Here is a 24,725-nt window from a genome sequence, read left to right on the forward strand (position 1 = left end):
CTCCAGCTCGAGCCAACGGCAGACTCAGGACGAGACTTAATTAACAGCCACTCCAGCTCGAGCCAACGGCAGACTCAGGACGAGACTTAATTAACAGCCACTCCAGCTCGAGCCAACGGCAGACTCAGGACGAGACTTAATTAACAACCACTCCAGCTCGAGCCAACGGCAAACTCAGGACGAGACTTAATTAACAGCCACTCCAGCTCGAGCCAACGGCAGACTCAGGACGAGACTTAATTAACAGCCACTCCAGCTCGAGCCAACGGCAGACTCAGGACGAGACTTAATTAACAGCCACTCCAGCTCGAGCCAACGGCAAACTCAGGACGAGACTTAATTAACAGCCACTCCAGCTCGAGCCAACGGCAGACTCAGGACGAGACTTAATTAACAGCCACTCCAGCTCGAGCCAACGGCAGACTCAGGACGAGACTTAATTAACAGCCACTCCAGCTCGAGCCAACGGCAGACTCAGGACGAGACTTAATTAACAACCACTCCAGCTCGAGCCAACGGCAAACTCAGGACGAGACTTAATTAACAACCACTCCAGCTCGAGCCAACGGCAGACTCAGGACGAGACTTAATTAACAGCCACTCCAGCTCGAGCCAACGGCAGACTCAGGACGAGACTTAATTAACAGCCACTCCAGCTCGAGCCAACGGCAGACTCAGGACGAGACTTAATTAACAGCCACTCCAGCTCGAGCCAACGGCAGACTCAGGACGAGACTTAATTAACAGCCACTCCAGCTCGAGCCAACGGCAGACTCAGGACAGGAGTCCAGCAAACAATAACCGCTCCAGTACCAGAAGAAGAAGAAGGTCAATGCATCCACTGGATGAGCATCACAGTAGGAATCCCGAGGGAAACACTTGGTGGTCACTGCTTAACTATACAGTAAAGACTGAACCGATGTTAGGAAATACCTCCTGTTATGTATGTAGCTGGTTTCCACATTCAGCGATCTCCCCATTCTTACAGTATTCAGTAGAGGTCAGCATTAAAGACACTCTATGTGCACTAGAGGCGCTCTTATCCCATGAGAACACAGGGGGTCAACCCTCACTAGGTAGAACACTGGAGGGATAAATGCATTAATGACACTCTATGTGCACTAGAAGGGCTCTTATCCAATGAGAACACAGGGGGTCAACCTTCACTAGGTAGAACACTGGAGGGATAAATGCATTAATGACACTCTATGTGCACTAGAAGGGCTCTTATCCAATGAGAACACAGGGGGTCAACCTTCACTAGGTAGAACACTGGAGGGATAAATACAAAATAACAAAATATTTACGAGTGGGATTTTATTGTTCACATTGGTGCAGTAGAATCATCTTAGAACCTAGATCCCGTGTACCAGAACCTATTCAAATCCAACCCCGGTGAACCCCATTCAGGACCTGTTCTGATCCAACCGTGACGAACCCCATTCAGAACCTGTCCTGATCCAACCCCATTCAGAACCTGTCCTGATCCAACCCCGGCGAACCCCATTCAGAACCTGTCCTGATCCAACCCCGGCGAACCCCATTCAGAACCTGTCCAGATCCAACCCCGGCGAACCCCATTCAGAACCTGTCCTGATCCAACCCCATTCAGAACCTGTTCTGATCCAACCCCATTCAGAACCTGTCCTGATCCAACCCCATTCAGAACCTGTTCTGATCCAACCCCATTCAGAACCTGTCCTGATCCAACCCCATTCAGAACCTGTTCTGATCCAACCCCGGCGAACCCCATTCAGAACCTGTTCTGATCCAACCCCGGCGAACCCCATTCAGAACCTGTCCTGATCCAACCCCATTCAGAACCTGTTCTGATCCTGATCATTATTGGATCTGTGGTGATCAAGCCCGTCTCTACCTACCAACACATTGGACAGGGTGCTGTATTTTAGGTAAACTAAACATATCCCTGGTGGTAATGCATAAAACCAATTCCTCTATTCCAAGCAGGTTACACAGTGCCATCCGTTTTGTCACCAAAGCCCCATACACTACCCACCACTGCGACCTGTATGCTCTCGTTGGTTGGCCCTCGCTTCATACTCGTCACCAAACCCACTGGCTACAGGTTATCTACAAGTCTCTGCTAGGTAAAGCCCCGCCTTATCTCAGCTCACTGGTCACCATAGCAGCACCCACCCGTAGTACGCATTCCAGCAGGTATATTTCACTGGTCACCCCCAAAGCCAATTCCTCCTTTGGTCGCCTTTCCTTCCAGTTCTCTGCTGCCAATGACTGGAACGAACTGCATAAATCTCTGAAGCTGGATACTCATATCTCCCTCACTAGCTTTAAGCACCAGCTGTCAGAGTAGCTCACAGATCACTGCACCTGTACATAGCCCATCTGTAAACAGCCCATATATCTACCTCATCCCCATACTTTATTTATTTATCTTGCTCCTTTGCACCCCAGTATCTCTACCTGCACATTCACATTCATTCTGCAGGGGGAAGGAGAGGAGGCTACCACCCATACTGTACCCTAAAGGTCTGGACAGGGAGAGGCTACCACCCCAGTATCTCAACTTGCACATTCATCCTCTGCACATCCTACCGTTCCAGTGTTTAATTGCTATATTGTAATTACTTCGCCACCATGGCCTATTTATTGCCTTACCTCCCTTATCCTACCTCATTTGCACACACACTATATATACTTTTTCTAATGTATTATTGATTGTATGTCTGTTTATTCCATGTGTAACTCTGTGTTGTTGTATATGTCGAATTGCTATGCTTTATCTTGGCCAGGTCGCAATTGCAAATTAGGACTTGTTCTCAACTAGCCTACGTGGTTAAATAAAGGTGAAATAAAAATAAACAAAATAAAATAATTCACTTCAAGAAGCTCATCAAACGCTCGGCTCAGGCCAAGCTACGAGTCGCCTGGATCGGTCAGATATACCAGTATAACTTTGATGCAAAAGCGAGAGGGGTAGCAATCCTGATAAGGAAAAACATTCCTTTTGTTTACTCAACCTCCATTTCAGATCCTAATGGTCGGTATGTTATTGTGGCTTGTATACTGAATTCGAAACCAATAACCTTGGTCAATTTATACTGTATATAACAAGGCAGCCAGAATTTCAAAGAAGCATTTATGCAAGTACAAGATAGAGGGGGGGGCTTTGGCCTTCCTCACTTCAAACTGTATTATTGGGCTGCTAATCTGAACATTGTCTTTCTGGAGGGAAAGTTTACCTGGGATCCGTCAGAATTATATGCCTTTGTGGCTTTTGATTGAGAAAGCCTCCTGTCAACGTTCCTCACTCCCTGCACTTGTTAATAGTCCAGAATATGTGGAAAAAGACACTTATGACTCGAATCCAGTCATTTTTCATACTCTTATGATCTGGAAACAGGCATTTATGTATACATTGACAGCCCGATTTGTCTGAATCATGCTTTCCACCCTGCATTGGATGATGTGGTGTTTTCACAGTGGAGGGAGAAGGGGCTCACAACAATTGGTCATCTATACATAGACGGTCAGTTAGCTTCATTTCAACAATTACAGGGAAAGTTCAACATGCCAACAACACATTATTTCAGATACCTCCAAATCAGGAATTTCTTAAGGACACATATCCCACAGTGTGGCATTAAGCCAAATAGTCCTACATTAGATAGCTTGATCCTTATCGAACCCCATTCAAAAGGGTCGGTCTCTAGACTGTATGATGTGCTACAGACCTACATAGAGGTATCCACAGACACTATTAAAAGGGTCGGTCTCTAGACTGTATGATGTGCTACAGGCCCACATAGAGGTATCCACAGACACTATTAAAATGGCTTGGGAACACGAACTTGGTTCAGAAATCTCAGATGAGGACTGGGTAGAAGCTTTCAGATGAGGACTGGGTAGAAGCTCTGAGATGAGGACTGGGTAGAAGCTCTGAGATGAGGACTGGGTAGAAGCTCTCAGATGAGGATTGGGTAGAAGCTCTCAGATGAGGACTGGGTAGAAGCTCTGAGATGAGGACTGGGTAGAAGCTCTGAGATGAGGACTGGGTAGAAGCTCTCAGATGAGGACTGGGTAGAAGCTTTCAGATGAGGACTGGGTAGAAGCTCTGAGATGAGGACTGGGTAGAAGCTCTGAGATGAGGACTGGGTAGAAGCTCTCAGATGAGGACTTGGTAGAAGCTCTCAGATGAGGACTGGGTAGAAGCTCTGAGATGAGGACTGGGTAGAAGCTCTGAGATGAGGACTGGGTAGAAGCTCTCAGATGAGGACTGGGTAGAAGCTCTGAGATGAGGACTGGGTAGAAGCTCTCAGATGAGGACTGGGTAGAAGCTCTGAGATGAGGACTGGGTAGAAGCTCTCAGATGAGGATTGGGTAGAAGCTCTCAGATGAGGACTGGGTAGAAGCTCTCAGATGAGGACTGGGTAGAAGCTCTCAGATGAGGACTGGGTAGAAGCTCTCAGATGAGGACTGGGTAGAAGCTCTCAGATGAGGACTGGGTAGAAGCTCTCAGATGAGGACTAGGTAGAAGCTCTGAGATGAGGACTGGGTAGAAGCTCTCAGATGAGCACTAGGTAGAAGCTCTCAGATGAGGACTGGGTAGAAGCTCTGAGATCAGGACTGGGTAGAAGGTCTGAGATGAGGACTGGGTAGAAGCTCTCAGATGAGGACTTGGTAGAAGCTCTCAGATGAGGACTGGGAAGAAGCTCTGAGAAGAGGACTGGGTAGAAGCTCTGACATGAGGACTGGGTAGAAGCTCTCAGATGAGGACTGGGTAGAAGCTCTCAGATGAGGACTGGGTATAAGCTCTCAGATGAGGACTGGGTAGAAGCTCTCAGATGAGGACTGGATAGAAGCTCTGAGATGAGGACTGGGTAGAAGCTCTGAGATGAGGACTGGGTAGAAGCTCTGAGATGAGGACTGGGTAGAAGCTCTGAGATGAGGACTGTGTAGAAGCTCTGACATGAGGACTGGGTAGAAGCTCTCAGATGAGGACTGGGTAGAAGCTCTCAGATGAGGACTGGGTAGAAGCTCTAAGATGAGGACTGGGTAGAAGCTCTGAGATGAGGACTGGATAGAAGCTCTCAGATGAGGACTTGGTAGAAGCTCTCAGATGAGGACTGGGTAGAAGCTCTGAGATGAGGACTGGGTAGAAGCTCTCAGATGAGGACTGGGTAGAAGCTCTCAGATGAGGACTGGGTAGAAGCTCTCAGATGAGGACTGGGTAGAAGCTCTAAGATGAGGACTGGGTAGAAGCTCTGAGATGAGGACTGGGTAGAAGCTCTCAGATGAGGACTGGGTAGAAGCTCTAAGATGAGGACTGGGTAGAAGCTCTGAGATGAGGACTGGGTAGAAGCTCTGAGATGAGGACTGAGTAGAAGCTCTCAGGAATATAAACCACAGTTCAGTGAATGCCAGACTCAACCATGTACAGTTTAAGGTGATACACAGGTTACATTACTCAAAAGTGAAACTGCATGAAATATTCCTGGACACCTCACCACTGTGTGAGAGCTGCAAGCAGGATGAGTTGACGTTGACCCACTTTGACATGTCCTAAGTTACAGGCTTACTGGGCTCTCATTTTTGATGACTTATCTAAAGCCTTCGATAGAGTTCTAGCCCCAGACCCATTGATCGCTCTGTTTGGTACAGGTGATGGGAATAACCAGGAAGGGAAGGCTGTCTCTCTTTGTACTCTATTAGCCAAGAGGCTCATATTGCAATTTTGGAAATTGGAGACTGTACCTACCTTTGAAATGGGGTTACGGGATTTAGGGAATGTAATACATCTGAAAAGATACGATACAATACCTCCAATAGAAGTCCAATGTTTTACAAAATATGTCAGCCGATACTGGATAAATGGTCTAGTCCCGCTTCATAACTGGGTTGACGATATGCTGCTACTCTGTGCTGTACTCCACTCAACATCTATTTTGGTTTTAACTACACTGCTTGTAATGACTATATGCTGCTACTCACTGCTGTACTCCACTCAACATCTATTTAGGGTTTAACTACACTGCTTGTAATGACTATATGCTGCTACTCTGTGCTGTACTCCACTCAACATCTATTTAGTGTTTAACTACACTGCTTGTAATGACTATATGCTGCTACTCACTGCTGTACTCCACTCAACATCTATTTAGGGTTTAACTACACTGCTTGTAATGACTATATGCCGTCTTCTTATACATGTACCACCTAATAGGATTTAGTTTTATTTTGTGTATGTGTGAGTTCAGTTTAGTTCTGTCCTCTAAATTGGCCATCCCATTCAACAGTACAATGAATGTCAATGTTTGTATTGCTGTCTTTATTAAAAAAATAAAAAATAATAATATAATAACATAAGACCTGGATGATATATCACACACAGTCAGACAGAGTGTATCTCAGGGATACCTTAGCAACCAAGGGAAACAACCAGACATCTCAGGGATACCTTACCAACCAAGGGAAACAACCAGACACTCGTCCAGTCTGATTTAGCTTCTCAGGGTTAATCATTCTCTTTTCTCACTATGGCCACCAAACTGCTGATAACATTGTAAAAGAAAAGAGAGAGGGTCATTTTTTTTTTTTAACTAGGCAAGGAAGTTGTGACGAAATTCTGATTTACAATGACAGCCTACCGAGGAACAGTGGGTTAACTGCCTTGTTCAGGTGCAGAACAACAGATGGGGATTCGAGCCAGCAACCTTTCAGTTACTGGCTCAATGCTCTAACCAGTAGGCTACCTGCCACCCAGGCTCAGGTAAGAGTGGACTCAGTAAAGAGAATATGAGACAGAAGTTGGATATCTCAGAGCACTTACCCAGAAGAGGAAGTTGAACATGAACATCAGGTATTTGATGCATTTGATTCCTCCTACGACTCCCATGGTAAAATACAGCACAGGTTTGGTGGTGGAGAGAAATATCCCAGACAAGTCTAGTCAGAGTTAAACCTACGGTTCCCAGAGGAGTCTAGTCAGAGTTAAACCTACGGTTCCCAGAGGAGTCTAGTCAGAGTTAAACCTACGGTTCCCAGAGGAGTCTAGTCAGAGTTAAACCTACGGTTCCCAGAGGAGTCTAGTCAGAGTTAAACCTACGGTTCCCAGAGAAGTCTAGTCAGAGTTAAACCGACGGAAAGAAACCTGTGAAAGAACAGGAAGGAGAGAGGTCTGTGGAGAATTCCTGAGCCACACCCTCCAACCTCACTTGTTCTTTGTTAGTCAGTCAGTCAAGCAGGAAGGGAGGGGCTCGACTAAACTTACAACAAGCTCTACGCAGACGCAAGATTCTGAGTGTTGCAATGTTGTTTTTCCTCGTACCTGCATTCAACATATCTTTTTTACTACCTGAAAATGGAGACATATCATTCCTTCCTCAGCCGTGGGGGCAGGATTTTGCTTGGTTCCTTGATCTGATCTATAGACTATACACAGTGCCTTCGGAAAGTATTCAGACCCCTTGACCTTTTCCACAGTTTGTTACGTTACAGCCTTATTGTCACGGATCCTTCCAGAACTTTCATTACACACACCTGTCTCCTATTCCCACTGATTAGTACTTGTATAAGTGGTGCCCTTTGGTTTCCACTGGGCTGTTGATTATTGTTACTATGTCTGTTGGTGCGTGTGAGTACCTGTGCTGTGTTTTACCTTCGTGCCCTTGTGGATTGGGCAGATGATTATGGGTGTCGTCCCGTGTGTTAGTCATTGGGCGCTTGTGTTATTTATTCCAGGTATTCCTCACTCTTTTGTTTTGGGTTTCTACCCTGTGTTTTGTTACGTGTTTGTTTGGTCTTCGACTTAATCCATTTTAGAATAAGGCTGTAGGGTTAGGGTTAGAGGGTTAGAGGGTTAGGGTTAGAATAAGGCTGTAGGGTTAGGGTTAGGGTTAGGGTTAGAATAAGGCTGTAACGTACCAAAATGTGGAAAAAGTTAAGGAGTCAAAAAGTCAAGGAGTCTGAGTCTGGCTCTAACCAACTGTGCAATTTTTAAGTAAACAAAAAGGTATAAGGTGAACAATAGATTAGTAAAGAAATAAAAAGGTATTAGGGGAACAATAGATTAGTAAAGAAATAAAAAGGTATTAGGGGAACAATAGATTAGTAAAGAAATAAAAAGGTATTAGGGGAACAATAGATTAGTAAAGAAATAAAAAGGTATAAGGTGAACAATAGATTAGTAAAGAAATAAAAAGGTATTAGGTGAACAATAGATTAGTAAAGAAATAAAAAGGTATTAGGGGAACAATAGATTAGTAAAGAAATAAAAAGGTATTAGGGGAACAATAGATTAGTATAGAAATAAAAAGGTATTAGGTGAACAATAGATAAGTAAAGAAATAAAAAGGTATAAGGTGAACAATAGATTAGTAAAGAAATAAAAAGGTATTAGGTGAACAATAGATAAGTATAGAAATAAAAACCACAGTAAATAAGACAGTGAATGCAGATAGTCTGGGTATCCATTTGATGAACTGTTCAGGAGTCTTATGGGGGTAAAAACTGTGGAGAAGCCTTTTGGTCCTAGAATGCACTGTAGGCTATTCATCCAAGTAGTCTATGTTGCATTGATGACCAAATATAATATCAATGACTGTTCAAACAGTCAACCAAACAACAAGAATCTACCCAAAAAGGTATTTTGTTTAGAAGTAATAGCTATTGTGAAATGGTAGAACCGGCTGTAGTCTATTGGACCAGACCATCACATGGAGATGAAGGCCTTGTTTCTATTGGACCAGACCATCACATGGAGATGAAGGCCTTGTTTCTATTGGACCAGACCATCACATGGAGATGAAGGCCTTGTTTCTATTGGACCAGACCATCACATGGAGATGAAGACCTTGTTTCTATTGGACCAGACCATCACATGGAGATGAAGGCCTTGTTTCTATTGGACCAGACCATCACATGGAGATGAAGGCCTTGTTTCTATTGGACCAGACCATCACATGGAGATGAAGGCCTTGTTTCTATTGGACCAGACCATCACATGGAGATGAAGGCCTTGTTTCTATTGGACCAGACCATCACATGGAGATGAAGGCCTTGTTTCTATTGGACCAGACCATCACATGGAGATGAAGGCCTTGTTTCTATTGGACCAGACCATCACATGGAGATGAAGACCTTGTTTCTATTGGACCAGACCATCACATGGAGATGAAGGCCTTGTTTCTATTGGACCAGACCATCACATGGAGATGAAGGCCTTGTTTCTATTGGACCAGACCATCACATAGAGATGAAGGCCTTGTTTCTATTGGACCAGACCATCACATGGAGATGAAGGCCTTGTTTCTATTGGACCAGACCATCACATGGAGATGAAGGCCTTGTTTCTATTGGACCAGACCATCACATAGAGATGAAGGCCTTGTTTCTATTGGACCAGACCATCACATGGAGATGAAGGCCTTGTTTCTATTGGACCAGACCATCACATGGAGATGAAGGCCTTGTTTCTATTGGACCAGACCATCACATGGAGATGAAGGCCTTGTTTCTATTGGACCAGACCATCACATGGAGATGAAGGCCTTGTTTCTATTGGACCAGACCATCACATGGAGATGAAGGCCTTGTTTCTATTGGACCAGACCATCACATAGAGATGAAGGCCTTGTTTCTATTGGACCAGACCATCACATGGAGATGAAGGCCTTGTTTCTATTGGACCAGACCATCACATAGAGATGAAGGCCTTGTTTCTATTGGACCAGACCATCACATGTAGATGAAGGCCTTGTTTCTATTGGACCAGACCATCACATGGAGATGAAGGCCTTGTTTCTATTGGACCAGACCATCACATGGAGATGAAGGCCTTGTTTCTATTGGACCAGACCATCACATGGAGATGAAGGCCTTGTTTCTATTGGACCAGACCATCACATAGAGATGAAGGCCTTGTTTCTATTGGACCAGACCATCACATGGAGATGAAGGCCTTGTTTCTATTGGACCAGGCCATTTCTATAGGATCAGATCATCAGACTGTGTAGAGTGTCTCCATCTAGTGGTGGAAATATAACACTGCAGGTCAGATGTACCAGTTATGGTGATGATGAGGCGGAGGAGGAGCTTGTTGACTCCAATAGTTCTCTGTTCTGCCAGCCACATGATAATAGAGTTGGCTAAGCCTCCTGGAGATTACTACTGGATGTGCAGGGTTTTGTTCCAGACCTGCTCTAGAAAACCTGATTTTAAGTTCATTTGGATTTTTTCATTTCACATCCATTAAGACTAAAATAATCCTCAACTTGTTTTTATATATTTCAATACACCAGGTTAGCAGGAAGGTCTCCATTGAAGACCTCTCCATAACAACAAGTTAGCAGGAAGGTCTCCATTGAAGACCTCTCCATAACAACAGGTTAGCAGGAAGGTCTCCATTGAAGACCTCTCCATAACAACAAGTTAGCAGGAAGGTCTCCATTGAAGACCTCTCCATAACAACAAGTTAGCAGGAAGGTCTCCATTGAAGACCTCTCCATAACAACAAGTTAGCAGGAAGGTCTCCATTGAAGACCTCTCCATAACAACAGGTTAGCAGGAAGGTCTCCATTGAAGACCTCTCCATAACAACAAGTTAGCAGGAAGGTCTCCATTGAAGACCTCTCCATAACAACAGGTTAGCAGGAAGGTCTCCATGGAAGACCTCTCCATAACAACAGGTTAGCAGGAAGGTCTCCATTGAAGACCTCTCCATAACAACAGGTTAGCAGGAAGGTCTCCATTGAAGACCTCTTCATAACAACAGGTTAGGTAAAAGCCTGACATGGAAGACCTCTCCATAACAACAAGTTAGCAGGAAGGTCTCCATTGAAGACCTCTCCATAACAACAGGTTAGCAGGAAGGTCTCCATTGAAGACCTCTCCATAACAACAGGTTAGCAGGAAGGTCTCCATTGAAGACCTCTCCATAACAACAGGTTAGGTAAAAGTCTGACATGGAAGACCTCTCCATAACAACAGGTTAGCAGGAAGGTCTCCATGGAAGACCTCTCCATAACAACAGGTTAGCAGGAAGGTCTCCATTGAAGGCCTCTCCATAACAACAGGTTAGGTAAAAGCCTGACATGGAAGACCTCTCCATAACAACAGGTTAGCAGGAAGGTCTCCATTGAAGACCTCTCCATAACAACAGGTTAGCAGGAAGGTCTCCATGGAAGACCTCTCCATAACAACAGGTTAGCAGGAAGGTCTCCATTGAAGGCCTCTCCATAACAACAGGTTAGGTAAAAGCCTGACATGGAAGACCTCTCCATAACAACAGGTTAGCAGGAAGGTCTCCATTGAAGACCTCTCCATAACAACAGGTTAGCAGGAAGGTCTCCATTGAAGACCTCTCCATAACAACAGGTTAGGTAAAAGCCTGACATGGAAGATAACAATGATACTATTATGGCTGGGTGTTGTTTTCTGTTTGTTCCCCATTTGGTGGTGACAAGTTTACCAGGGTAGCATCAATGATGACACACACACACACACACACACACACACACACACACACACACACACACACACACACACACACACACACACACACACACACACACACACACACACACACACACTGTTGACCTCTAGGGGTGTGTGTGTAACTGAAGCTCTGTTCTCCCTCAGGACTCTGGAGAATCAACAACAATGTCTTTGTCTCCCCGCCACCAGCCTCTCTCTCTCTCTCTCCTTTTTCTCCAATCTCTCTGTTTCTATTTGCCCCTCTTTCCCTCTGTTCTCCACCCACAGGAGGAACAGAAGAACAGGAGACGTGAGAAAGTCAGAGGAAGAAATCAATACACTTTCACTTCTTTGTCATAAAGCAGAGTTTCCCAAACTAGGGCTGTTGTTCTGTTCTACCCAGAAGGTCACACAACATGATAGCCTGGTGACCTTCCTCTGTTCTTCCCAGAAGGTCACACTACATGACAGCCTGGTGACCTTCCTCTTTTCTACTCAGAAGGTCACACAACATGATAGCCTGGTGACCTTCCTCTGTTCTTCCCAGAAGGTCACACTACATGATAGCCTGGTGACCTTCCTCTTTTCTACCCAGAAGGTCACACTACATGATAGCCTGGTGACCTTCCTCTTTTCTACCCAGAAGGTCACACTACATGACAGCCTGACGACCTTCTTATTTTCTTCCCAGAAGGTCACACTACATGATAGCCTGGTGACCTTCCTCTGTTCTTCCCAGAAGGTCACACAACATGATAGCCTGGTGACCTTCCTCTGTTCTTCCCAGAAGGTCACACTACATGACAGCCTGACGACCTTCTTCTTTTCTTCCCAGAAGATCAGACAACATGATAGCCTGAGTCTTCTGAACTTCCCAATACCTTTCTGATGCACATCAGTCACTTCAAACCTCCTTCAGATTGAAATACTGTCAAGAGGACTGGCAGACTGATCTGTGGTATATAGACTGTCAAGAGGACTGGCAGACTGATCTGTGGTATATAGACTGTCAAAAGGACTGGCAGACTGATCTGTGGTATATAGACTGTCAAGAGGACTGGCAGACTGATCTGTAATAAATAGACTGTCAAAAGGACTGGCAGACTGATCTGTAGTATATAGACTGTCAAAAGGACTGGCATACTGATCTGTAGTAAATAGACTGTCAAAAGGACTGGCAGACTGATTTGTAGTAAATAGACTGTCAAAAGGACTGGCAGACTGATCTGTAGTAAATAGACTGGCAGACTGATTTGTAGTAAATAGACTGTCAAAAGGACTGGCATACTGATCTGTAGTAAATAGACTGTCAAAAGGACTGGCAGACTGATCTGTAGTATATAGACTGTCAAAAGGACTGGCAGACTGATCTGTAGTAAATAGACTGTCAAAAGGACTGGCAGACTGATTTGTAGTAAATAGACTGTCAAAAGGACTGGCAGACTGATCTGTAGTAAATAGACTGGCAGACTGATTTGTAGTAAATAGACTGTCAAAAGGACTGGCATACTGATCTGTAGTAAATAGACTGTCAAAAGGACTGGCAGACTGATCTGTAGTATATAGACTGTCAAAAGGACTGGCAGACTGATCTGTAGTAAATAGACTGGCAAAAGGACTGGCAGACTGATTTTTAGTGAATAGACTGTCAAACGAACTGGCAGACTGATTTGTAGTAAATAGACTGTCAAACGGACACGCAGACTGATTTGTAGTAAATAGACTGTCAAAAGGACTGGCAGACTGATTTGTAGTAAATAGACTGTCAAACGGACTGGCAGACTGATTTGTAGTAAATAGACTGTCAAAAGGACTGGCAGACTGATTTGTAGTAAATAGACTGTCAAGAGGACTGGCAGACTGATTTGTAGTATATAGACTGTCAAAAGGACTGGCAGACTGATTTGTAGTGAATAGACTGTCAAAAGGACTGGCAGACTGATTTGTAGTAAATAGACTGTCAAAAGGACTGGCAGACTGATTTGTAAATCAAATTTTTGTTCCATTAAAATAACATCAAATTGATCAGCAATACAGTGTAGACATTGTTAATGTTGTAAATGACTATTGTAGCTGGAAACGGCAGATTTTTTATGGAATATCTACATAGGCGTACAGAGGCCCATTATCAGCAACCATCACTCCTGTGTTACAATGGAATATCTACATAGGCGTACAGAGGCCCATTATCAGCAACCATCACTCCTGTGTTCCAATGGAATATCTACATAGGCGTACAGAGGCCCATTATCAGCAGCCATCACTCCTGTGTTCCAATGGAATATCTACATAGGCGTACAGAGGCCCATTATCAGCAGCCATCACTCCTGTGTTCCAATGGAATATCTATATAGGCGTACAGAGGCCCATTATCAGCAACCATCACTCCTGTGTTCCAATGGAATATCTACATAGGAGTACAGAGGCCCATTATCAGCAACCATCACTCCTGTGTTCCAATGGAATATCTACATAGGAGTACAGAGGCCCATTATCAGTAACCATCACTCCTGTGTTCCAATGGAATATCTACATAGGAGTACAGAGGCCCATTATCAGCAACCATCACTCCTGTGTTCCAATGGAATATCTACATAGGAGTACAGAGGCCCATTATCAGCAACCATCACTCCTGTGTTCCAATGGCACGTTGTGTTAGCTAATCCAAGTTTATCATTTTAAAAGGCTAATTGATCATTAGAAAACCCTTTTGCAATTATGTTAGAACAGCTGAAAAATGTTGTTCTGATTAAAGAAGCAAAAAAACTGGCCTTCTTTAGACTAGTTACTATGTTACTATGGTACCGTCCTCTCTACTCATGTATAGTCATGTTACTATGGTAATGTCCTCTATACTCATGTATAGTCATGTTACTATGGTAATGGCCTCTCTACTCATGTATAGTCATGTTACTATGGTCCTCTCTACTCATGTATAGTCATGTTACTATGGTAATGTCCTCTCTACTCATGTATAGTCATGTTACTATGGTAATGTCCTCTATACTCATGTATAGTCATGTTACTATGGTAATGTCCTCTATACTCATGTATAGTCATGTTACTATGGTCCTCTATACTCATGTATAGTCATGTTACTATGGTTCTCTATACTCATGTATAGTCATGTTACTATGGTAACGGCCTCTATACTCATGTATAGTCATGTTACTATGGTTCTCTATACTCATGTATAGTCATGTTACTATGGTAATGTCCTCTATACTCATGTATAGTCATGTTACTATGGTCCTCTCTACTCATGTATAGTCATGTTACTATGGTAATGTCCTCTCTACTCATGTATAGTCATGTTACTATGGTAATGTCCTCTATACTCATGTATAGTCATGTTACTATGGTAATGGCCTCTCTACTCATGTATAGTCATGTTACTATGGTCCTCTCTACTCATGTATAGTCATGTTACTATGGTAATGTCCTCTCTACTCATGTATAGTCATGTTACTATGGTAATGTCCTCTATACTCATGTATAGTCATGTTACTATGGTAATGTCCTCTATACTCATGTATAGTCAGGTTACTATGGTCCTCTATACTCATGTATAGTCATGTTACTATGGTTCTCTATACTCATGTATAGTCATGTTACTATGGTAATGTCCTCTATACTCATGTATAGTCATGTTACTATGGTTCTCTATACTCATGTATAGTCATGTTACTATGGTAATGTCCTCTATACTCATGTATAGTCATGTTACTATGGTTCTCTATACTCATGTATAGTCATGTTACTATGGTAATGTCCTCTATACTCATGTATAGTCATGTTACTATGGTCCTCTATACTCATGTATAGTCATGTTACTATGGTAACGGCCTCTATACTCATGTATAGTCATGTTACTATGGTAACGGCCTCTATACTCATGTATAGTCATGTTACTATGGTAACGGCCTCTATACTCATGTATAGTCATGTTACTATGGTAACGGCCTCTATACTCATGTATAGTCATGTTACTATGGTAATGTCCTCTCTACTCATGTATAGTCATGTTACTATGGTAACGGCCTCTCTACTCATGTATAGTCATGTTACTATGGTCCTCTATACTCATGTATAGTCATGTTACTATGGTTCTCTATACTCATGTATAGTCATGTTACTATGGTAATGTCCTCTATACTCATGTATAGTCATGTTACTATGGTAACGTCCTCTATACTCATGTATAGTCATGTTACTATGGTAACGGCCTCTATACTCATGTATAGTCATGTTACTATGGTTCTCTATACTCATGTATAGTCATGTTACTATGGTAACATCCTCTCTACTCATGTATAGTCATGTTACTATGGTAACGGCCTCTATACTCATGTATAGTCATGTTACTATGGTAACGGCCTCTATACTCATGTATAGTCATGTTACTATGGTCCTCTATACTCATGTATAGTCATGTTACTATGGTCCTCTATACTCATGTATAGTCATGTTACTATGGTAACGGCCTCTATACTCATGTATAGTCATGTTACTATGGTTCTCTATACTCATGTATAGTCATGTTACTATGGTAATGTCCTCTATACTCATGTATAGTCATGTTACTATGGTTCTCTATACTCATGTATAGTCATGTTACTATGGTAATGTCCTCTATACTCATGTATAGTCATGTTACTATGGTCCTCTATACTCATGTATAGTCATGTTACTATGGTAACGGCCTCTATACTCATGTATAGTCATGTTACTATGGTAACGGCCTCTATACTCATGTATAGTCATGTTACTATGGTAACGGCCTCTATACTCATGTATAGTCATGTTACTATGGTAATGCCTCTATACTCATGTATAGTCATGTTACTATGGTAATGTCCTCTCTACTCATGTATAGTCATGTTACTATGGTAACGGCCTCTCTACTCATGTATAGTCATGTTACTATGGTCCTCTATACTCATGTATAGTCATGTTACTATGGTAACATCCTCTCTACTCATGTATAGTAATGTTACTATGGTAATGTCCTCTATACTCATGTATAGTCATGTTACTATGGTTCTCTATACTCATGTATAGTCATGTTACTATGGTAATGTCCTCTATACTCATGTATAGTCATGTTACTATGGTAACGGCCTCTATACTCATGTATAGTCATGTTACTATGGTCCTCTATACTCATGTATAGTCATGTTACTATGGTGCTCTATATTCATGTATAGTCATGTTACTATGGTCCTCTATACTCATGTATAGTCATGTTACTATGGTAACGGCCTCTATACTCATGTACAGTCATGTTACTATGGTAACGGCCTCTATACTCATGTATAGTCATGTTACTATGGTCCTCTATATTCATGTACAGTCATGTTACTATGGTAACAGGCTGCTACTTCCGGGTTGGAGCGAGCAGTCGCATCCGCACTTCGGTCTGCACTTCGGTCTGCAGGTAGTATAACTTTTCATTACATTTCATTACATTTCATTATAGTACAACGGTTTGATTTGTCTAATCTTAGCAATTTCTTCTTAGCTAGCTACATAGCCGTCTTTGTATCAAAGATAATTGCGTAATTATCGTATTTCGTCGTCCTAACGTATCTGCCCAGCAGCTAGCCAGCTAGCTAACGCCCACCGTCTACATAGCTAGCTACATAGCCGTCTCTGTATCAAAGATAATTGTGTAGATAATTGTGTAGTCTAGAGCGATTTTCTAGGTTACCTAGCCAGCTATTGTCGTTCTTTTAACGCAACGTAACGTAATCAACACTGCTAGCTAGCTAGCCAGCTAGCCCCTGAATCAACAACGCAGCCAGCTATTTGTCGTCCTTAACGTAGGAGACACTGCTAGCTAGCTAACAGCTAGCCAACGTCTACCGATTAGAACTCAACAACCCGGTCGCATTCCGCCTCGCTCCACAGGTAGTATCACATTTTCATTTCATTTCATTACAGTACAACGGTTTGATTTGTTTGATCGTAGCTAGCTACATAGCTAGCTACATAGCCGTCTCTGTATCAAAGATAATTGTGTAGTCTAGAGCGATTTTCTAGGTTACCTAGCCAGCTATTGTCGTTCTTTTAACGCAACGTAACGTAATCAACAACGCAGCCACTGCCAGCTAGCCTACAAAGTCAACAACGCAGCCACTGCCACCTAGCCTACTTCAGCAGTACTGTATCATTTTTAATCATTTTAGTCAATAAGATTCTTGCTACGTAAGCTCAACTTTCTGAACATTCGAGACGTGTAGTCCACTTGTCATTCCAATCTCCTTTGCATTAGCGTAGCCTCTTCTGTAGCCTGTCAACTATGTGTCTGTCTATCCCTGTTCTCTCCTCTCTGCACAGACCATACAAACGCTCCACACCGCGTGGCCGCGGCCACCCTAATCTGGTGGTCCCAGCGCACAACCCACGTGGAGTTCCAGGTCTCCGGTAGCCTCTGGAACTGCCGATCTGCGGCCAACAAGGCAGAGTTCATCTCAGCCTATGCCTCCCTCCAGTCCCTCGACTTCTTGGCACTGACGGAAACATGGATCACCACAGATAACACTGCTACTCCTACTGCTCTCTCTTCGTCCGCCCACGTGTTCTCGCACACCCCGAGAGCTTCTGGTCAGCGGGGTGGTGGCACCGGGATCCTCATCTCTCCCAAGTGGTCATTCTCTCTTTCTCCCCTTACCCATCTGTCTATCGCCTCCTTTGAGTTCCATGCTGTCACAGTTACCAGCCCTTTCAAGCTTAACATCCTTATCATTTATCGCCCTCCAGGTTCCCTCGGAGAGTTCATCAATGAGCTTGATGCCTTGATAAGCTCCTTTCCTGAGGACGGCTCACCTCTCACAGTTCTGGGCGACTTTAACCTCCCCACGTCTACCTTTGACTCATTCCTCTCTGCCTCCTTCTTTCCACTCTTCTCCTCTTTTGACCTCTCCCTCTCACCTTCCCCCCCTACTCACAAGGCAGGCAATACGCTCGACCTCATCTTTACTAGATGCTGTTCTTCCACTAACCTCATTGCAACTCCCCTCCAAGTCTCCGACCACTACCTTGTATCCTTTTCCCTCTCGCTCTCATCCAACACTTCCCACACTGCCCCTACTCGGATGGTATCGCGCCGTCCCAACCTTCGCTCTCTCTCCCCCGCTACTCTCTCCTCTTCCATCCTATCATCTCTTCCCTCTGCTCAAACCTTCTCCAACCTATCTCCTGATTCTGCCTCCTCAACCCTCCTCTCCTCCCTTTCTGCATCCTTTGACTCTCTATGTCCCCTATCCTCCAGGCCGGCTCGGTCCTCCCCTCCCGCTCCGTGGCTCGACGACTCATTGCGAGCTCACAGAACAGGGCTCCGGGCAGCCGAGCGGAAATGGAGGAAAACTCGCCTCCCTGCGGACCTGGCATCCTTTCACTCCCTCCTCTCTACATTTTCCTCTTCTGTCGCTGCTGCTAAAGCCACTTTCTACCACTCTAAATTCCAAGCATCTGCCTCTAACCCTAGGAAGCACTTTGTCACCTTCTCCTCCCTCCTGAATCCCCTCCCCCTCCCCCTCCTCCCTCTCTGCAGATGACTTCGTCAACCATTTTGAAAAGAAGGTCGACGACATCCGATCCTCGTTTGCTAAGTCAAACGACACCGCTGGTTCTGCTCACACTGCCCTACCCTGTGCTCTGACCTCTTTCTCCCTCTCTCTCCAGATGAAATCTCGCGTCTTGTGACGGCCGGCCGCCCAACAACCTGCCCGCTTGACCCTATCCCCTCCTCTCTTCTCCAGACCATTTCCGGAGACCTTCTCCCTTACCTCACCTCGCTCATCAACTCATCCCTGACCGCTGGCTACGTCCCTTCCGTCTTCAAGAGAGCGAGAGTTGCACCCCTTCTGAAAAAACCTACACTCGATCCCTCCGATGTCAACAACTACAGACCAGTATCCCTTCTTTCTTTTCTCTCCAAAACCCTTGAACGTGCCGTCCTTTGCCAGCTCTCCCGCTATCTCTCTCAGAATGACCTTCTTGATCCAAATCAGTCAGGTTTCAAGACTAGTCATTCAACTGAGACTGCTCTTCTCTGTATCACGGAGGCGCTCCGCACTGCTAAAGCTAACTCTCTCTCCTCGCTCTCATCCTTCTAGACCTATCGGCTGCCTTCGATACTGTGAACCATCAGATCCTCCTCTCCACCCTCTCCGAGTTGGGCATCTCCGGCGCGGCCTACGCTTGGATTGCGTCCTACCTGACAGGTCGCTCCTACCAGGTGGCGTGGCGAGAATCCGTCTCCTCACCATGTGCTCTCACCACTGGTGTCCCCCAGGGCTCTGTTCTAGGCCCTCTCCTATTCTCGCTATACACCAAGTCACTTGGCTCTGTCATAACCTCACATGGTCTCTCCTATCATTGCTATGCAGACGACACACAATTAATCTTCTCCTTTCCCCCTTCTGATGACCAGGTGGCGAATCGCATCTCTGCATGTCTGGCAGACATATCAGTGTGGATGACGGATCACCACCTCAAGCTGAACCTTGGCAAGACGGAGCTGCTCTTCCTCCCGGGGAAGGACTGCCCGTTCCATGATCTCGCCATCACGGTTGACAACTCCACTGTGTCCTCCTCCCAGAGCGCTAAGAACCTTGGTGTGATCCTGGACAACACCCTGTCGTTCTCAACTAACATCAAGGCGGTGGCCCGTTCCTGTAGTTTCATGCTCTACAACATCCGCAGAGTACGACCCTGCCTCACACAGGAAGCGGCGCAGGTCCTAATCCAGGCACTTGTCATCTCCCGTCTGGATTACTGCAACTCGCTGTTGGCTGGGCTCCCTGCCTGTGCCATTAAACCCCTACAACTCATCCAGAACGCCGCAGCCCGTCTGGTGTTCAACCTTCCCAAGTTCTCTCACGTCACCCCGCTCCTCCGCTCTCTCCACTGGCTTCCAGTTGAAGCTCGCATCCGCTACAAGACCATGGTGCTTGCCTACGGAGCTGTGAGGGGAACGGCACCTCAGTACCTCCAGGCTCTGATCAGGCCCTACACCCAAACAAGGGCACTGCGTTCATCCACCTCTGGCCTGCTCGCCTCCCTACCACTGAGGAAGTACAGTTCCCGCTCAGCCCAGTCAAAACTGTTCGCTGCTCTGGCCCCCCAATGGTGGAACAAACTCCCTCACGACGCCAGGACAGCGGAGTCAATCACCACCTTCCGGAGACACCTGAAACCCCACCTCTTTAAGGAATACCTAGGATAGGATAAAGTAATCCTTCTCACCCCCCTTAAAAGATTTAGATGCACTATTGTAAAGTGGCTGCTCCACTGGATGTCATAAGGTGAATGCACCAATTTGTAAGTCGCTCTGGATAAGAGCGTCTGCTAAATGACTTAAATGTAAATGTAAATGTAACGGTCTCTATACTCATGTATAGTCATGTTACTATGGTCCTCTCTACTCATGTATAGTCATGTTACTATGGTAATGTCCTCTATACTCATGTATAGTCATGTTACTATGGTAATGTCCTCTATACTCATGTATAGTCATGTTACTATGGTAATGTCCTCTATACTCATGTATAGTCATGTTACTATGATCCTCTATACTCATGTATAGTCATGTTACTATGGTAATGGCCTCTATACTCATGTATAGTCATGTCACTATGGTAACGGCCTCTATATTCATGTATAGTCATGTTACTATGGTAACGGCCTCTATACTCATGTATAGTCATGTTACTATGGTAACATCCTCTCTACTCATGTATAGTCATGTTACTATGGTAATGTCCTCTATACTCATGTATAGTCATGTTACTATGGTAATGTCCTCTATACTCATGTATAGTCATGTTACTATGGTCCTCTATACTCATGTATAGTCATGTTACTATGGTAATGTCCTCTATACTCATGTATAGTCATGTTACTATGGTTCTCTATACTCATGTATAGTCATGTTACTATGGTAATGTCCTCTCTACTCATGTATAGTCATGTTACTATGGTAATGTCCTCTATACTCATGTATAGTCATGTTACTATGGTCCTCTATACTCATGTATAGTCATGTTACTATGGTCCTCTATACTCATGTATAGTCATGTTACTATGGTAACAGCCTCTATACTCATGTATAGTCATGTTACTATGGTCCTCTATACTCATGTATAGTCATGTTACTATGGTTCTCTATACTCATGTATAGTCATGTTACTATGGTAACGGCCTCTATACTCATGTATAGTCATGTTACTATGGTTCTCTATACTCATGTATAGTCATGTTACTATGGTAATGTCCTCTATACTCATGTATAGTCATGTTACTATGGTTCTCTATACTCATGTATAGTCATGTTACTATGGTCCTCTATACTCATGTATAGTCATGTTACTATGGTAACGGCCTCTATACTCATGTATAGTCATGTTACTATGGTAACGGCCTCTATACTCATGTATAGTCATGTTACTATGGTAATGTCCTCTCTACTCATGTATAGTCATGTTACTATGGTAACGGCCTCTCTACTCATGTATAGTCATGTTACTATGGTCCTCTATACTCATGTATAGTCATGTTACTATGGTAATGTACTCTCTACTCATGTATAGTCATGTTACTATGGTAACGGCCTCTCTACTCATGTATAGTCATGTTACTATGGTAATGTTCTCTATACTCATGTATAGTCATGTTACTATGGTTCTCTATACTCATGTATAGTCATGTTACTATGGTCCTCTATACTCATGTATAGTCATGTTACTATGGTAATGTTCTCTATACTCATGTATAGTCATGTTACTATGGTTCTCTATACTCATGTATAGTCATGTTACTATGGTTCTCTATACTCATGTATAGTCATGTTACTATGGTAATGTCCTTTATACTCATGTATAGTCATGTTACTATGGTAACGGCCTCTATACTCATGTATAGTCATGTTACTATGGTCCTCTATACTCATGTATAGTCATGTTACTATGGTAATGTCCTTTATACTCATGTATAGTCATGTTACTATGGTAACGGCCTCTATACTCATGTATAGTCATGTTACTATGGTCCTCTATACTCATGTATAGTCATGTTACTATGGTAATGTCCTCTATACTCATGTATAGTCATGTTACTATGGTAACGGCCTCTATACTCATGTATAGTCATGTTACTATGGTAATGTCCTCTATACTCATGTATAGTCATGTTACTATGGTAATGTCCTCTATACTCATGTATAGTCATGTTACTATGGTTCTCTATACTCATGTATAGTCATGTTACTATGGTAATGTCCTCTCTACTCATGTATAGTCATGTTACTATGGTCCTCTATACTCATGTATAGTCATGTTACTATGGTAATGTCCTCTATACTCATGTATAGTCATGTTACTATGGTAACGGCCTCTATACTCATGTATAGTCATGTTACTATGGTAATGTCCTCTATACTCATGTATAGTCATGTTACTATGGTAATGTCCTCTATACTCATGTATAGTCATGTTACTATGGTTCTCTATACTCATGTATAGTCATGTTACTATGGTCCTCTATATTCATGTATAGTCATGTTACTATGGTAACGTCCTCTATACTCATGTATAGTCATGTTATTATGGTAATGTCCTCTATACTCATGTATAGTCATGTTACTATGGTAATGTCCTCTATACTCATGTATAGTCATGTTACTATGGTTCTCTATACTCATGTATAGTCATGTTACTATGGTCCTCTATACTCATGTATAGTCATGTTACTATGGTAATGTCCTCTATACTCATGTATAGTCATGTTACTATGGTAATGTCCTCTATACTCATGTATAGTCATGTTACTATGGTTCTCTATACTCATGTATAGTCATGTTACTATGGTCCTCTATACTCATGTATAGTCATGTTACTATGGTAACGGCCTCTATACTCATGTATAGTCATGTTACTATGGTCCTCTCTACTCATGTATAGTCATGTTACTATGGTAACATCCTCTATACTCATGTATAGTCATGTTACTATGGTTCTCTATACTCATGTATAGTCATGTTACTATGGTCCTCTATATTCATGTATAGTCATGTTACTATGGTAACGTCCTCTATACTCATGTATAGTCATGTTATTATGGTAATGTCCTCTATACTCATGTATAGTCATGTTACTATGGTAATGTCCTCTATACTCATGTATAGTCATGTTACTATGGTAATGTCCTCTATACTCATGTATAGTCATGTTACTATGGTAATGTCCTCTCTACTCATGTATAGTCATGTTACTATGGTCCTCTATACTCATGTATAGTCATGTTACTATGGTAATGTCCTCTCTACTCATGTATAGTCATGTTACTATGGTAATGTCCTCTCTACTCATGTATAGTCATGTTACTATGGTAATGTCCTCTCTACTCATGTATAGTCATGTTACTATGGTCCTCTATACTCATGTATAGTCATGTTACTATGGTAACGGCCTCTATACTCATGTATAGTCATGTTAATATGGTCCTCTATACTCATGTATAGTCATGTTACTATGGTAACGGCCTCTCTACTCATGTATAGTCATGTTACTATGGTTCTCTATACTCATGTATAGTCATGTTACTATGGTTCTCTATACTCATGTATAGTCATGTTACTATGGTTCTCTATACTCATGTATAGTCATGTTACTATGGTAATGTCCTCTATACTCATGTATAGTCATGTTACTATGGTAACGGCCTCTCTACTCATGTATAGTCATGTTACTATGGTCCTCTCTACTCATGTATAGTCATGTTACTATGGTTCTCTATACTCATGTATAGTCATGTTACTATGGTTCTCTATACTCATGTATAGTCATGTTACTATGGTAATGTCCTCTATACTCATGTATAGTCATGTTACTATGGTAACAGCCTCTATACTCATGTATAGTCATGTTACTATGGTCCTCTATACTCATGTATAGTCATGTTACTATGGTTCTCTATACTCATGTATAGTCATGTTACTATGGTAACGGCCTCTATACTCATGTATAGTCATGTTACTATGGTTCTCTATACTCATGTATAGTCATGTTACTATGGTAATGTCCTCTATACTCATGTATAGTCATGTTACTATGGTTCTCTATACTCATGTATAGTCATGTTACTATGGTAATGTCCTCTATACTCATGTATAGTCATGTTACTATGGTTCTCTATACTCATGTATAGTCATGTTACTATGGTAATGTCCTCTCTACTCATGTATAGTCATGTTACTATGGTAACGTCCTCTC

At 43.2% G+C, this 24,725-nt stretch overlaps 1 protein-coding gene across 2 annotated transcripts in view; it reads right to left on the minus strand.

Annotated features, from left to right (window-relative positions):
- Nucleotides 1-24,725, minus strand: part of LOC135569106 (CD9 antigen-like) — a 64,813-nt gene that overhangs the window by 32,728 nt on the left and 7,360 nt on the right. Inside the window, exon 1 of one of the 2 annotated variants that reach the window (XM_065015951.1) lies at nucleotides 6,809-7,210. The exons of the other annotated variant lie outside the window; for it this stretch is intronic. Within the exon in view, the coding sequence (XP_064872023.1) occupies nucleotides 6,809-6,874 (66 nt within the window). The 5' untranslated portion in view covers nucleotides 6,875-7,210. Of the gene's footprint in view, nucleotides 1-6,808; nucleotides 7,211-24,725 lie in introns of those variants that run through there. 2 annotated transcript variants of the gene reach the window in all.

Source organism: Oncorhynchus nerka, unplaced genomic scaffold (assembly GCF_034236695.1).
Source record: "Oncorhynchus nerka isolate Pitt River unplaced genomic scaffold, Oner_Uvic_2.0 unplaced_scaffold_1201, whole genome shotgun sequence".
NCBI classification, from domain to species: domain Eukaryota; kingdom Metazoa; phylum Chordata; class Actinopteri; order Salmoniformes; family Salmonidae; genus Oncorhynchus; species Oncorhynchus nerka.